Below are 17,049 nucleotides of genomic sequence, written 5' to 3'. Positions count from 1 at the left end.
CAACTGATTTTTGACACTAGTTCAAAGGCAACTCAATGAAGAAAGACTTCTCAATAAATGGTGGCAGAACAATTGGACATCCTGCAGGAAAAAAAAAAAAAAAAGAAGATCCATACCTCACACTATAGTTTTAAAAAATAACTTAAAATGGTCATACACCTAAAGGTAACCTGTAATAGTACTCATATAAAACACTCTTCTAAGCGAAATCTGCATATAATTGTGTTTTTCAAAGAGTTTTTAGATACAACACCAAAAGCACAATCCATAAAAAAAAAATATTGATTAATTGGACTAACAAAATTTTTAAATTTTGCTCTGTGAAACACACTGTTAAGAGGATGAAAACCCATAGAATAGGAGAATATATTCATAAATCACATACCTGATAAAAGGCTTGTATGGAGCATATATAAACATTCCCCAAACTCAATAATTAAAAAAGCAAAACACCACAATAGAAAATAGGCAAACCATTGGAACAGACACTTTAACCAAAGAAGATATACAGATGGTAAATAAATACATGAAAGTATGCTCAACATAAACAGTTTTTAAAGAAATGCAAATTTAAAACACAATGAGATATCACTACACACCTATTAAAATGGTTTAAAATGTTAAAATCTGACAATATCAAATACAGATGAGGATGTGAAGCAATTGTAACTCTCATACACTGTAAGAATTCAAAATGATACAGACAATTTGGAAACAGTTTGTTGGTTTCTTTTAAAGTTGAATATACACTTAACATATGACCCAGCAATCCCACTACTGAGTATTTACCCAAGTAAACTGAAAAACGAATGTTCACACAGCTTCATTTATAATTGCCAAAAATTAGAATGAACCTAGATGTCTTCAACAGGAGAACGGATAAACAAATTCCAAAACATCTATACAATGCAATACAGAAACTAGGTATTAATTTGCTCAACAATATGGGTAAAACATAAAGGAATTTTCCTAAGTAAAAGAAGCCAGATCCCATAGGCCATATATTTTTTGATGTCCAGAAAAAGGGAAAATTACTGGGATGGAAAAATAAATCAGTGGTTGTCAGGGTTACGAATTGTGGAGATGGGTTGACTACAAAGGAATAGCATGAGAAAATTATGCGAGAATTGGAACCATAAGCATTTGCCAAAACCAGTGAAATGATACACAAAACCAGTGAAACTATCCTACTGTATGCAAAAAACAAAAAACAAAACAAAAAAAAGACACCCAACAACAATAAACACCCAGTTCTATTCCAAACTGATTATTATTTATATCCTAGTTACAATTAAGAAATAAAAGCAAATATTATAAAAGTTGGTCTGTATCTTACCAGACCAAACACAGAAGTCTAACTCACAACCCTTATGCTCGCTTTTTTCTTTCCCATGATCAATACAAAGACAAAAACCCAGACACATTTGACTGCCTATGATCCCACTGAATCTCTCCTGTGAGCAGGAAGACATGGTTACTATGCGGTTCTCTTTGAGTACTTCAAAGTATATTTCGATCACAGTAGTCCCAAAAGAGGCCCTCAAAAAGCTCCAAATAAATAAATAAATAAATAAATAAGGACTTTAAATAGCCCTTGAATAAATCAATCTGTTTAACTTGGGTTGATCTAATGTTTCCCAAACTTGATTGAACACAAAATTTGTTCTTCATATACATATGTATTAACTTTCTTTGGGGATAGTTTAGTAAAATATACTTTGAGAAGCCTTACAGATGTTGGCATGCACTTTTTGCACTTTGGATAATACTTAAAATATTAATTTTGGATTCAGAAAAAGCGTTGAGGTCTTAAGAAGTTTGAGAAATTTGGGTGACTTATTTTTACTGCCAACTTAGAGACCTTGTGATATTCAGGAAGTCTATTTATATACATATTACCCCTTACAAAGCCACAGTCCACATGGTCCAGTCCCAGGAAGGTGGCACAATTCAAAGAACCCAATCTATGCAAATGAAATTAATTTCAAAATAACTCAAATTCTTTTTTTTATTAGTTTCAGGTGTAAAAAACAATGATTAGATATTTATATACCTCACAAACTGATAACCCCAACAAGTCTATTACCCGTTTGACACTGTACATAGTTACTAGTATATTATTGACTATATTACCTATGCTGTACTATACATTCCTGTGACTATTTTTATTATGGTTGATATTCAATATTATTATATTAGTGTCAGTGTGCAGCACAGTGGTTAGGCATTTATATAACTTCTGAAGTGATCCCCCAATAAGAACTAAAGTTCTTAATACAAATTTTTGAATACCGTGAAAAGACCGTGTAGTCCCTGCAGTATTTTTTAGAATTTCCCCTTTTCTCCTCTCCACTGCTTTTATATACTAAAACTACTGCCACCTCTCTCTTCTTAATCACTCTTGAAAAGCTCCTCCAACCTCTGTTACCTCATGTCTCCTTTGGTTCTGCTTCAGTCCTCATTTACTATTGAACCACCCCTGCTGAGAGCCTAGAAGGCTGACAAAGGAAGACGATCCTTGGGGAGGAAAAGAGGGGGAAACAATCAGGCCGAGGCCCAGGCCAAATCCTCTTTCACTGGCAGAGGAAGGAAGGAAAACCCAGGAAACACTCAGTGGTAATATTTATTCCATTATAATCTACACACGGGACATACGTAGTCCTCCCTGAGGAAGGCATTTTAGCTGCAAATGATCAGCCAATCAACATTAGGGGAACTGAGGGCCTCTGTGCTTGACCAATTGTAGCGAATTTTCAGCTGGGTAAATAAAAAGAGGATAAAACTTAGAGATGATGTCAGTCAAGGTTCAGTCAGGATATTCTAAGAGCCAAGTGGGGTCTGGAAGGGGAATCCATGGGGTGACTGAAGGGAAGATATCTGTGTGACCAATCCTGTGGACCCACACGAAGCATCTTATGGTGGGCGTGGGGCCGCTGTGGGCCAGAGGGAGAGCCCCTGCGAAGAAGGGCCAGATGCAAATGGAGGACAGCAGGACAGGCTGGACCTGCTGGTCTAGTCTGTGTCTGTCTTTTGAAAGTCAAAGATGTTTAGAGAGGAATGGCTGCCACGGAGTTTCGGCCTCCTAGATCTCATGCAGATCTAGGTCTCTTGGGCCAATTCTGCCTCGGCCTGCTGATTGCTTCCCCCTCTTTTCCTCCCTACAAAAATCTGACTTTGCCAGACTTCTTAGATTTCAGCAGTGCAGATTCAATAATTGAGGACTGAAGCAAAACAGGGAAAAGAAACTGGGAAATGTGGTTTCCAGCTTGGTTACACAGAGTAAACCATCAGAGGGGTTCTTAGTGAAGTGTAAAAATAAATAAAACTGTCATGCAGGGTCTCCGGTCTCACACCCTGCAAAAGCGCGTAGGATATGGTGAGGACAAAAAGGAACACCAACGGAGCCATGGGTAGGGGGTTCATACCACTATTTCTCACTGGTAGCTGTATTGGAGTTACAGGAAGCAGACTCCACACGATGTGCAATCCGCCGTCCATTTCTCTGCCAACCAACCAACCCCCTAGCGTAGCCACGGAAGTTATATTAGTGGCTACTGGCCAACCTGTAACAGCTGATAGCCACCCAGCTACAGTGGATGGCCATCTGATTACAGCTGATGGCCATCTAATAACTGAGCCAGCACCTTTCCACATGAGGCCGAGAGCCTGGAAACTGCTCTCTGGGACTCTGTCCACACAAAACCTATCTCCTTTCTGGTTGAAAACAGCTTTTACATGATTCAGGTTGCACAAGCTTTAATGGGGTTTCTCACTCAGTGTCAGACATTGTGCCAGATATTTACACACACACACACACACACACACACACACACGCACACACATCCTCTTTGGTAGCGTTACACTATATGCCACTTTTTACCATTTCTGTTGGTCACAATGAGAGGAAGATGAAGAGGAGTGTGGACAGTTCTGGAACTTTACTGACAACATGTAAATAGCAATACGGTTTGATACAATGTTGTGTAATGGTTAGGAGAGGAAGCTTCAGAGTTTCTGGGTCCAAATTCTGGGTCTTATCCCATGAGAGCTAAGTGATCTCAGGCAAAATACTTCATTCTTCTATTCCTCAGCTTGTCATTGCAAATTTTAGATAATACCCACCTTACAGGGTTGTTGTAATAATTATGTGTAATAATATACGTACAGCATCTGTGGTTAAAAATAAACAGCAAGCTCAATTTAGGAATGATTGAAAATAAATATCAGTGAGATACTTACTTGTGCCTTTCAATACAATTTTTAAAATATTCTGCTGGAACCAAATGGTTTGAAATTATGGTTATATATTTTTAACTCATGTTCTCTTTTTCATTAAAAATCAGAATGTATATAGCTATCATTATTTAATAACATATAGATAACTGAATATGTTATATTTATCATGTAGTCCCAGAATACTAGATATTCAATTTTTTTTAACTATAATTTGCAGTAGAATACATGGGTATGAAGCAACATAAGTAACTCCAAATTACTGAATACACAATTAAAGTTAATTGAGTTAAAGACAGCGTAAGTTGCACTTTAATAACTTATAAATTAAGAGAAGGCAATCTATGTCCTCGTATATTGTTAAATCCATGTGTCTGCACGAAGTTCCTGCTAACTACAGCTGCATAATCTGGATCTTTGCCTAAGTTAATGTCAACACATTAGGCCTTTCTCTCCATCATTTCCTGATCATCGGTAAGGTCTCCTGTCCTTGGTTCTCCCTTTATGACTATTTGTCCTAAATGGGACGATCATTCATTTTGCTACAATAAGTAAGATCACACAGCTCCGACTATGTCTTTCAAATCACTTGGCACTGACTCTCAGCTGTTCCCTGGTTTGCACTCCCTCCTGATTGCTCTTTTCTGCAATCCTGATTAAAGCATAATGTACATTTCTGGATAATTTACAAGATGCTTCAAAACAAAAGACCCTGGGCAGAAAATACGATTTAATTAGCATAAATTGGATGAATTTTAATTCATACTGGATATTGGCTATCTGTTACCTTTTAAATATTCTGATCAAATCCGTTAGTATCGGCATGTGGGCCTTCCCTAGGATTGAGTGCAAACTAACTGGAAAGGATTTTTTAACTTCTTGTTCTTCCTTTTTATACACATGAACACAAGGATTATCAATCGTTTCTGTATAGCACATTTTTAATTAATGATTTATTTTTATCCATTCACATTATTCAGCGAAGTGAGAATCAGATTTAAGCTATTCATAGTCATCCATTTCAAGGAAGGACAAGCGGGCACCTGCCCACCCATTACACTTCACTGATATTACAGCTTGTATGACCCTTAATTGAGGGGTCTTTAATTCTAAAAGGCAATGAGTGATCCCTAGCTAGCAGTGATAGCATTCAAGAATGTAGGTCCTCAGTCAGTATGTGTTAAAACATGGCACCTAGTCAGCCCCTACACAAAGTTACCCTCAAAAAGCCATGACAATTTGTCTGAAGCTCACGCTTTGTGAGGCAATGCCACATTTGGCCAGTAGATAGCACTCAAGATATTCCAGTAAATGAAGAGAAGGATTCTTGGTGCCATTGTTATACTCTGCCAGGGAAACACTAGACAAGTTTATCTTAAATCAGCAAAGGTAGGAAATAATGCCCCCAGATGCTTTGAAATTTGGATTTTTGTATCAAACACCAGTAGCCTCTTAATGTCAATCTGCACTTTATCAGAGAAGGAAAATTAGCCCACTTGTTTCCTAACACAATTTCTGTCTGAAGGCAAGGAAAGCACCACTCACTTGACACAGTTGAAATAAAACATGAAAGCAACACTTGAATGGTAATGTTGATGGCTGAGAGACCACAAAGGGGAACGTGCCAGCTGTATTTCACAAAGAGACTCAAAATGCAACCCCTCGTAGTGCCCGTCCATCCTGCCAAAGAGCACAGTTCAAAAGCCACACGTATTTCAGAATGCAATGTTTAAATAACTAAGAATCTGGCTGTAAACAAAAAACGAATCGTAATTGCTTGAAAATGGTGGACAGTGCCTTGGCGTGGTTACACCTCCTAGGATGTGTAGCTGCTGCTATGTTTTGATAAATGACAGCTTCTATGGTGCATAAGGAGCCTGTTCCTTTAGAGGTAGGAAGTGGTAAAGCCAGCTGCTCCTGTGATTTGGGGCCATCTTCCACATGTCACAACCTCAGTCCATCTGACACAGCAACTATAAGTCTCTGTTAAACGAGGTGATGGGTACTGAGTTGCTGTCCAAGCAGACACAGAAAGCTGTAGTGTGAGAAGTTAGGAGATAGAGTCACTCAAATATCTATCAAAGAAAAACTGGAGGTGACTGAGAGAGGAAAGACTATGTCAAAGATAAAGGCATCTGAAAAAGAATCAGTGAAAAACCCTAAAGAAATAACTTCAAATTCCTTCTGCAAAAAACTGGTGGTCGGGTTCTTTTAAAAGTCAGCTCCTGGAAGGATGGGTTTTCATTCCCTGCTCTCCAGGGTCCAATCTCAAGCTCTCTGCAGCTGCTGCCCCCAGTCCCCTTCGATGGACTTACACCCAAGGTAGCTGACCCAGTATCCTGTTCAAAAATGTCTTCCTTTGACCTCAAATTGCCTGAAACTACCCTTTAGCCTTTGAACTTCCTATTCATATGAGCCATTAAATGTCTTTCTAATGTAGTTGTTTGACTTGTTTGTGTCCGGGCACTTGCAACCCAAAGTGCCCTACTGATATGCAGGGGAGGTGGGGTTCATTCCAATCTATTTTCATCCCAGATTTCTGTCTTCCCTCTTCTAGGAACCATAAGCAGTCTCAGATTGGAAAATTTCCATTTGATTAGCTAAGACAGTGTTCTGTAAACGTGTTTTTCTTTCAGGAACACGTTAAGAAAGGAAACGTGTTCCTTTCTTAATCATTGTGGATTTAGCGTCAGGCACACCCCAGCAGCACCCTAGCATAGTCAAAAGAGCCACTGAGTCATCTTTTTCTGCCATGGCATGGCTGTATGACCTTAGGAATACCACTTTCCCTCTCTGGGCCTCACTTTCTTCATGTATAAACAGGGGTTAAGCTACATGTCCCAATTCTAACCATCTATGGTTTTGTTCTCCTATCTTCTTTCCATATGTGAAGCAACATTTTGAAGCAGGTTCAATGATTTCCTAGTAATGACACCAATCAAATTTGAGGTACAAGTCAAAAAGCTGATTATTCAGTCAAATTATCATGCATATATATGGACAATGCGTGAGAACACACATGGAAAGATAATGACAGGTTTATCAAAATCAGTCTGATGTGATTGGCAGAGATGTACGATGAGCATGCAGGGAGACTCTCCTGCTTCGTCAGTCTTGAGTGATGTTCTCCTCAACCAGTTGCCTCTCATCACAGGACCTGCTCAGAATCCTGGGCTGACTCGCTTCCCCCTGTCCCTAGCCTCTCCTCTTGGCTGCTGACAGTGGCATCAACCACCTTCACACTCCTGGTAGCACCTCCTGACATACAAGTGAAGAGATGATGAAGAGAAAGACAGAGAAAAATTGTGTGGCCACCAAAGGCAGAGAAAAACAAATTTTACTACAGAGGAATCCTTCGGTGTGTGTGTGTAAACTTGGAACAACTGATAAGTTTATGTGATAAAATTTATAAATTTCCCCAGTCATAGCCACAAAGAAAATGTCCAGGCCTCTCCTGAAAAGTCCTATAGAATTAAGAACATAACTAGGTTCTAGTGATATTCTGTAAAGGCCTCCGTGCATTTCAAATGTGGGGGCTACCATTCTGTAGGGGAGGGAGAGAAAGAAGGAGGGAGGGAGGGTGGATGGATGGAAGGAAGGAGGGAGGGAGCAAGGAGGGGAGGAAGGAAGGAAGGAAGGAAGGAAGGAAGGAAGGAAGGAAGGAAGGAAGGAAGAAAATAAGGAAGGAAGTAGAAATAAATAAGCTTCTGTTAGAGCAGTAGTCCTCAACCATGACTGTATAGTGAAAACTCCTAGATGAAAAGTCTCAATGCTCAAGCCCACTTTTAGAGACGTTCAAGTTCCCAGTGATTCTATGTGCAATCAGGATTGAGAGTCAATGTTATACAGCATCATGTTTTATTAAATAGTGACTCGAGAATATTCAATTACTCAACAAGAGTGTCAACTGAAGAGGATTTTAGTAGTTCAGAATTGCTATCAAAAAAGCCCACCAGCTTCTTATTACACAGGTCTAAGAGGCCCAAAGGCTCCCTGAGAATACTCTCTCTCCTTGGGGTAAGTACTGCCGGACCCTTGAGTCTCAAATCCCACTTCTCTGAGGCTGCATGGCAGCCCTATGCCATGTAATTCTCCTTATCTCTCACCTTCTAAAATTATTACCGATCAATGCTTCAGGCTCAGTACCGTCAAACCTCTTTTCCTGATAATAAGATAGACTCTGGGGCTTTTAGCATCCATAGATCATTCCCACAACTCTTATTAGCAAAAGGTTCATTCATTCACTATATCAAAACCCCTTGTATAACTGCTGGTCAGTTGAAAAATACCTGAGGCAGAATGGTGAATTGGAAAGAGTATTTATTGTACTGAGACACCGAAAGCCTTGAATCAAGTTTCAGATTTGCCCACACCTCTCAAGATGACCTGAAGCAAGTCACATAACCTTTTGGGCTTCCGTTTCCTTAAATGCAAAGTAAGAAAGTTGGTTAATGTCTAATATCCACTGCAATTCTGAAATGTTACACTGCCTATTATGTTCTTATCCACTTTCTGGTAATGATGCTAATGAACAGTTAAGGGTGAGAAAGTAAGTACAAAGAAGCACAAGAAAAAGAGCTGATGGTCCGGATGAGCCACTGACAACAAGCTGACAATTTGCTCTCAAAGCATTGACAATATCCCTATAAGTTGCCTTCTTAAAAGACTACAATGGAATCATATGGTAGTAAAATTTGGTAAGTTCCACTTTCTGCTACTTGTCTATATGAAGTGGCCATTATCACTCCCCTAACACTGTAAAAACCACCCTGGCAAAATGAAAAGGCAATGATCTGATTGTCTAGTTGTTAACTGCCTCTAAGAAAGAGATATTTAAAGAAATCCTCTAATGTACCAGGAATGTTTTTAAACATTCCAACCCCAAGTTCAGTTCACTATTTCTTCATAATAGCTCTTACACCTGTGTCTCTCCATTCTTTTTTTTTCCAACTACGATGATAACTGTCTTCTCATGAGACTTCCTCAAAACCACCCTGCACATTACGACTGCATCTAGCTTCATGCTACTCGATGTATGACTTGTCTACTCCAAAAATTTTTAAGATTCCTTATTTTCTGCAAACCAAGCTAAACTGTTTAGGTCAGCATTCCCAGATCTCTACAACCTAGCCCATAACCTACCTTTCCTCTCACTTTTTCCTCAACACATCTCTTCTAGTCAGTCTGGTCCACTTATTGTCCGCCCCTCAGTTATGTCATAGGAGGTCCCTCCACTGTGCTTTTGCTCATGCTGTTCCTCCCACAGGGTGTGGCTTTCCCCATTTTTTCCCACATGTTTGCTAGATATTTCCTGGTTAGACTGCGTGTTCTGAAGGGCAGAGTCAATCTATTAAACTCTTCTATCTATCCTTCTGTCTTACTCTCTTCCTTCCATTTTTGCACAGTATGTAAAATTTTTGCATAGTTTGCAAAATTTGGAAAATACAGTAAATTATCGGTAGTCACCTCATAAATACAGTAATATGGGATTTCAGTCAACGGGGTCCTCGGTGTTTCTCTTACACAGCTTGATCAATGGGACACACATTTCTCATGTGTCCCTTAGCTTTTAGCTTGGAATTCAACACTCTTCAGCACGTTCCTTTGTGACAATACTTAGTATTATGAGGACACACGACCAAGATTAAGTTTTACTTTAAAACTTAATGTGCAAGTTTCCCCAAAACACAGAAATGGTCTAAGAAACATGAAAAAAAAAAATGTTTTAAAAGAGTGAAGTATTCCAGCCATTAAATCACTTAATTGTTTATTTCAGTAGTGTGTTAAGTCATGCACTCTTCATTGAGAGAGTGATAACAGACTTGGAAGCTATTAAATCAAGAAGGGACCCCGCCTTCTGGTTTCCTAGATAAGTCAGTTGAGGCTTAGACAGAGAGAACACTGAGTCTAAATGAAATCTAAATCTTGCAAAGCTGTTTGTCCTCCTTCCTCTTCCAGCAGCACCTCTGCTAAAGGGGCATCCTCTCTGTCTGCCAAACCCTTCTCCATCAAGTCCTTCTAATTCCCCAAAGATTGTCCGTAAATACAATGCAGACCTATCCAGAGACTTAAAGTTGGACAAGAAGATCAACCTATGGAGATCTCTTCCAATTTTTGAAATTATCTTATTTATGCTAGGATAGAATAACTTTCTAGAAGTGGGCTCTAAGCATTGATAAAGAGAGAACTTTTGTAGAGATGAGGGGTAGCCATAGAAAGTGAGTTATAGATTTAGATACACAAATAGTGATTTTGTTTGTTTTTGAGAGTCTGTTGCAAGGAAGAGGACAAGTCTGCGGACGAGCAGAAGTGGGCTAGAACTGGTGCATCCTTTACCAGAGGGCCCTGGAAGCTCCAGGTCTGGCTTGGCAAGGTGTTAGGAAGGATACATGTCCCTGGCTTGCCCCTCTCCCTCCAGACAGAAAATGGAGTTGTATTAGAGAGATACTCCACCTGTAGCCTGAGGAACAACTCTGAAAGTCACACTGGGATCCCAGAACACTCTGGAATAACCTCCCTCCTCGAGTCACTAATCTAGTCACACCTGTGAAAGGAAAGATGGGATCTTGCTCTACCCAAGTCAATCCTCCCACTCTTAGGATCTAGGACAAAGAAACGTGGTCCTGGGCCACTTACAAACTCCTTCATTTCTATTTTGGTGTGCTGTGGGTAGTAACAGAAGGAGAAGGAAACGTTCCCCCCCCCCCCTGAAAATTCCAACCCAAACTTCATTTGTTGTTGTGTTTTATTTTTTAAAGGCTGAAAATCAACCACAATTCCATTCCTTTGCCTCCACATGTTTTTCTTCTGTAAGAGCTTTGTGGTTCTGGATGTGGAAATAGCTTTGCCTTGCTGTTCTGTTGAAGCAGTTCCCTAGAGACTGACCCCTGGAGAAGTGACTCTACCTCTCTGGACCTTAGATTTCCCATCTGTTCAATTAAGGGGTTGATGGATGATGTCGAAATTCTTATCCACGGTAAACGCGTGGGAGTCTGCGAACCCTGTTACCCTTTGACTTTTCCACTCCAGTGTCCAGCACAGAGATAGGTAAAGGTTACGGATTTCTTGAATGGAGAGTTGTTAACATGGGGGTGAGGTTCACTGGCAGCGGGTTTGCAGCCTCTCCTGCCTCGAAGATACACCTCTCCAAGATTTCCCGAGTGAGAGGTTGCGGCGGGGTCTTCTCTCTTTCCTCCTCTCCTCCCGCGCCAGGGCAGAAGGTCCCCACAGCGCAGCTGAGTGGGTCTCCGGGACACCCAGCTGTCTATACAATCTTCAAACCTGAGTAAGCCAGGACTCTACACCTAGCTCGGTTTCTCACAGCCCAGGTTCTACCCCTTATCAAGGTCTCTCTCGGTTCCCACTACTTCCCACTTCCACAAAGCCTTTTGGCCGCGCCAGCCACACTTTCCACCCCTTTCTCGGAGCTCCTTGAAGGTAGGGCTGCCGGGGAGAAGGGTGCTCCTCCGGGGTGTCCCAGGCTGCAGCCCTACCTCCCGGACCTAGCCATTCCTGTTCGCAGCCCCCACGCCCCGCCCAGGACCCTGCCGTCGCCATCCCCTCAAACTCCCTGGGTGCTCTCTCAGTGCACTCCTTCCCGCATCCACGCAGGGAGATCTCCCCGCTCCCACCTCCTCAGCAAAACAAGAGCGGGTCAGCAGGCAGGGTGTCTAACCCAGCCGAGTCTCCAGGACACTGTGCTGGGCGGGAGCGGAAGAGGCACCGGGTCTCACCCGACTCTCGAGTGCGCTCAGTTCTGACCCGCAGCAGCGCGGCGGGGCCGGATCGCTAAGCAGCTTAGCGCGGGAACCCAGCACCAAAGCGCAGAAGCCGCCGTCTCCGGCCCGCGGGCGCTTCGGCGCTCACCCTGACCGCGGGACGCCGGAGTCCTGGGCGCTGCTGGAGCCCCAGGCAGCGTGCCGGAGCTCAAGGCGCCCCGCAAGCTCCTTCCTGGCCCCCTCAAGGAGGGGCGCGCGGGGGCCTGAGAGGCATCGCCCGCCCTCCCCTTTCCCCGCCCGCCCACCCGGCCCGCGCCGCGCGGCGCTGCGCTCGGATTCCGAGAGGGAAGCGCCTCGCTGTGTCCCTGGCGTCCTCAGTCCTGCCCCTCGAAGTGGAGATGCGCGAGAGGCAGGCGAGGGCGCGCAGCTCTTGAGACGCCGCGCCAGCCGGCACCATGCGCCTACGGCCGCTGCCCCTAGTCGTGGTCCCCGGCTTGCTGCAGCTGGTGAGTACTTATCCGCCGCGCGCCTCGCGCGCTGGGGACGCGTTTCGGCGGGAAAACCGCGCCGGTGGCCGATTCGGAAGCAGAACCCGGGGCTGTTTGGGATGTGGGGTTGGGGGCGCGCGGAGTGGAGAGTTTAGGGTGGCCCTGTGGGCTGGAGGGTAACAATCGGAGAACTGAATAGAAGGGACCTGGTGGAGGTTGAGGGGTCTTAGCCAGTCTGGGACTTGAGGACCGGGATAAAGTAGGCAGAAAGTGGCCGGGAAGAAGGTGCAAGAGAAGGAAGAGGTTTATTGTGAAGCATCCAGGAGGGGGTAAGAGCACAGGAGTACGATTGGGATGGGCTCGACCTGCCTTCAGCCCAGAGTTTGAGGGGCTTGGTGATTTTTATTTTTCACGTGTTTTGACCGGATGCCCGCAGACACTTCTTCCAAACCACCGCATCCGGCATCCTTGTTCGCAGGGCCAGTTAGTGGAGCCTTGCTGGGGAAAAACTCAGGTCAAAGACCGGGAGCCAGTCTGGATTTCTCTTCCTTTTCCTTCCGGCGCTGGGGACTGGGATGGAGTTTTGTGCGGGCGGGGATGCAGGATGTAACTTTCACACCCAACTCCACGCAGCAGCCCCCTCTCGGGTATCTCTAGGCAGTGTGTTCCCCGAAGACCTCTCCATCCTGGTCTGGGCCGCTCGGGGCGCTGAGGAATAGGAAGGGGGTTAGAAGGTGGTTCAGCCAGATAGGTTCTAGGCGACTGTCGGCGTTGTAATTCTCATTTCTCCTCGCTTTTCCCGCGTGGCACCCCGCTCTCCTCCTTCAGAAATATACCCATGTACTGTACATATTGCTAGTTAATTTCATTTAACGACAAGTAAGACTTTCAAGAAGACGACTTGTAAAGTAAAATTATAGAAGGGGACGACTTTGGCTCAGTCTGCCTCTGTGATGGATTTCTCTTCTCTGTTGGCACTCACGCTGATAGGGTGCTGTTAAGAGGGCTTTCTCCAGATGCCATGGTTTCTTGGGCCTTCGTACTGAAGACCACCCAGTTAGGTCTGGGCTGTTAAAACAAGATCAAGGAACCCAAGCACTAAGAGAATGATGATCTCTCCCTTTTTTTCCTTCCTTCTCTCCTCCCATCCTTCCTCCCCCTCCCTTTTTCCCTTTCTTCCTTCCTTCCTTCCTTCCTTCCTTCCTTCCTTCCTGCCTCCCTTTTTTCCTTTCTTCCTGCCTCCCTTTTTTCCTTCCTTCCTGCCTCCCTTTTTTCCTTCCTTCCTGCCTCCCTTTTTTCCTTCTTTCCTTCCTTCCTTCTTTCCTTCCCTCTCCCTCCCTCCCTCCCTCCCTCCCTCCCTCCCTCCCTCCCTCCCTCCTTCCTTCCTTCCTTCCTTCCTTCCTTCCTTCCTTCTCTAGCTCTATTAGTTTTCTTTAGAGGAAAAGATCAAGTAACTTATGAAACTTTCCATGATATGTATATGCAGAGATACTTTACAAGTTTTGAGGATGGAAGTCCCTCTAAAAGGTCTTAGGGGCAGGGAAAGGTCACGAAAAAGAAGGCCCTGTCCATTCTTGTCACAACAAAGAATAGCATCACCTGCTCAGCATTAACTAAGAAATTCTTCATGGCATCAAGAAGGAAATGCAGTGATGTTCCCTAGTGCCCTCGAATGAGCCAGCACATATCGGCTATATGCAATACTGCATGTTAAAATAAAATTTATATCTAAGTAAGGCATTATGCAAGCAACATATATGCCACATTAGTTTTTAGTGTCACTTGCTTTTTAAAATGTTTAATCTGGATTCTGGTAAGAGGTGATCTGACAAAGCAGCATTTATATGGTGCGTGTAAATAAAACTCTAAAAGCCTGGGGAAATCAGATGCTTAGGTAGGGTCTTCAGAATATCTTCAGGAATTTCTTAGTTCATTAATTTAATTGTGCATTCAGTGATCATTCAGTGCATTCAGTGATCAGTGAAACAGAAACTGTGTATCTGTTTCACTGTGTTCGACTCTTAAAGATATATTTTGGCATGTGTTGGGTAAAAAGTTTTCTTATCAGATACTATATTGCAAATATTAGATTTTTTCCCACACCACCATATTCAATAGGTAATACGAAGTACATCTTGAAGGTATTACATACCCTCTTTAAGAGCTAGATTCTAATATTACAGCATGGATTGATTGATTAGTTTTTAAGGAAGCTTATGTCAAATTCTAATCCGTTTTTGGATTGTGCTTGGCTTGTAATGTTTTCTTTTTCTTTCTTTTTTTTTTTTTTTCTTTTCCTGGAGCACTTTATCATGGTAAGTGAGGTGGGGAGCTGCAGCTGTGTGATAAGCACACATTCTTTACACCACCATCCTTTTGGACAATAAAAGGCTGTTTACATTCTCCACATTCTTAGAGCTGTTTCCAGCCTCAGCACAAGGGGGTTAGAATCTGGAAGAAAAATGGGAGTGTCTGGGGAGGGTAGATCTAGATTAAAATATCCCCCAATCCCACCAGTGCCCCACCCCAGCAGGTATCAAAAAGGACAGATCATAATTTGGCCCTTTGGGTGGCTTATAGTTTTATATTTTTCAGCTAATATTGAATTTCTTTGTTAAATCCCAACAGCAAATGGATAAAATATTTTCTAGATTTGAAAACTAGTTTTTAAATTTTCTAGAAACCATATGTACTTAGTAGATCTGCCCTTGGGGGAGGTGTGGGGAGTGTTATTGTGGGAGTTGGATTTTACTTTTCCTTCCACACTGCCAGCCTGAAGAATAATATACTTTTAAAAATGCCAAATATGTTTAATGAGTAGTGGATTCATTTGGGGATATAGAAAATTTAATTTTAAGAAAATTGTCTGCTTCATCTGAAAGCAGTCACAGGGAGTTGGGCCCCCAAAAATCACTAACCCCGTAATACTGGTACAATAAGTACAATGTCTTTACCTATTTTTGTGATGTTTACAATTTTTAAGAAAACAAACTGACTTGATAAATACTGCAGGTGGTCTATGAAGTACATGTTTATGTCACCTATCCTTGCCCCATTTTCCTGGCCTGTGTCCAGGCTTTTAATAAACAGGTTTCTATACCTAAGTCATAAGGATTAACCAGGTACTTGCAAAATTTTAATATCAATTCTAAATGTATTATTTTCTTTGAAATTTTTATTCAGCAACATATTCTTCATAAAAATATTAACAGCTCATTACTTTTTTCTGCCATCTAATGAAAACTAGCATTTGAAATTAATATTATAACAAATTGAGTGTTATTTCATGACATGATCCAAGGTAAAGACTTCGCCAGTTGACAACTTCTTACAGATTTGCATGATAATTTGTAATTCATAATAAGTGTGATTTTTGCCTTTAAGTAAAATGCAGATTGTAAAAAGATTAAATTTGAATTTAAATGGATGATTAGCTTGAGTTTAAGATAAAATTTAGCTATGATTTTTAAAATAAGTGTGTTACACATTTCAATTGGTTTTTCTGTGATATAATGATGAGTTTATAAAGTAAAATATAAATTAAAAGTAATATAAGTTAGTGAATTTTTAGAATCCTATGAAGTCAGAATACTTGTGATGTAAGGTGTTACAATTTTAAGTTCATTCTCATAATATCGTCCCACATGAATTTATTAAGGCTATTTTTGTTTATTTTAACAAACTGATAATTTTAATATTTGTTTAGTGTGATATTCATAGCATATTTATTCTCAGTTCTGCATTTGTAAGAAGTGCTAACTCATGACTGTCTTTCATTTAAAAATTACAATTTTCCTCATACAGTTTTGATCAATAAACATCAAATCAGTATTTCCCAGTGTAGGATCAATAGTTGTCTGTTGGCAGATGACAGTGCAGAGGACAAAAAACACCATATCATGGTTATAATTTAGAGTTGGCTGGACTTTAAAATTAACTCCTCCTTAAAAGCATTACCTTAGACATTTTTAAAAATGAGAATTAGGATTAGACAATTAAATCCTCTATTCCAGCCACTCACCTCCCAGTATAAATTGTGTCCCCTTGGCCTGTTCTGAGATTATGTTATTTGGTGCAGTTTTAAATGCCTTCCACATAGGAAACGGACTCCTCTCGGGAATTTATTTTATAGGTTAACTAGATTTCCAAATGGAAAAGCAAAGCTTTCTTAATCTCTGTTCTGTGTTTTTTTTCTTAATTTTCTTTTTTTTTATTGTTTCTGATTAGTGGTCAAAATGCTAAATAAGGCAGAAGGCTTTTTTAAAAAACCTTTTAGAGGTTTTACATTGTCAGCTTAAAATGTGTAGCTCTTGCAAATTGAATGAATTATGACATGTTGATTTTTTTAATAATACGATGCCCACCTTTTATCTATTAAAGAATTAATCGATACATTTTTAATGATTTAGTCATTTAGTAGAAGCAATCAAAGATAAATATAAATGTGTCAGAAGTTTGTGATTTTGTAAAAGCTTTAGTACTATCTCTTATGGTTTACATATTCTGCAGACTTCTTTACCTGAAGGTTTGTTGAGTAAGATTTGAAAAAAGAATTATAGCCGCATACTCAAGAGCCTACAGTTAGGGCTGTGTCAGCATTTCTGTAAAGA

At 41.4% G+C, this 17,049-nt stretch overlaps 1 protein-coding gene across 1 annotated transcript in view; it reads left to right on the top strand.

Annotated features, from left to right (window-relative positions):
* Positions 1 to 11,817: 11,817 nt before the first annotated feature.
* Positions 11,818 to 17,049, top strand: part of NXPH2 (neurexophilin 2) — a 107,410-nt gene continuing 102,178 nt past the window's right edge. Inside the window, exon 1 of the mRNA XM_019752560.3 lies at positions 11,818 to 12,457. Coding sequence (XP_019608119.1) covers positions 12,407 to 12,457 — 51 coding nt within the window. The 5' untranslated portion in view covers positions 11,818 to 12,406. The remainder of the gene's footprint in view (positions 12,458 to 17,049) is intronic.

This window comes from Rhinolophus sinicus, chromosome 17, assembly GCF_057876585.1.
Source record: "Rhinolophus sinicus isolate RSI-liver-muscle chromosome 17, RSI-T2T, whole genome shotgun sequence".
Taxonomy (NCBI): domain Eukaryota; kingdom Metazoa; phylum Chordata; class Mammalia; order Chiroptera; family Rhinolophidae; genus Rhinolophus; species Rhinolophus sinicus.
Note: the sequence above shows the minus strand (reverse complement) of the source record. Positions and strands in the feature narration are given on the sequence as shown.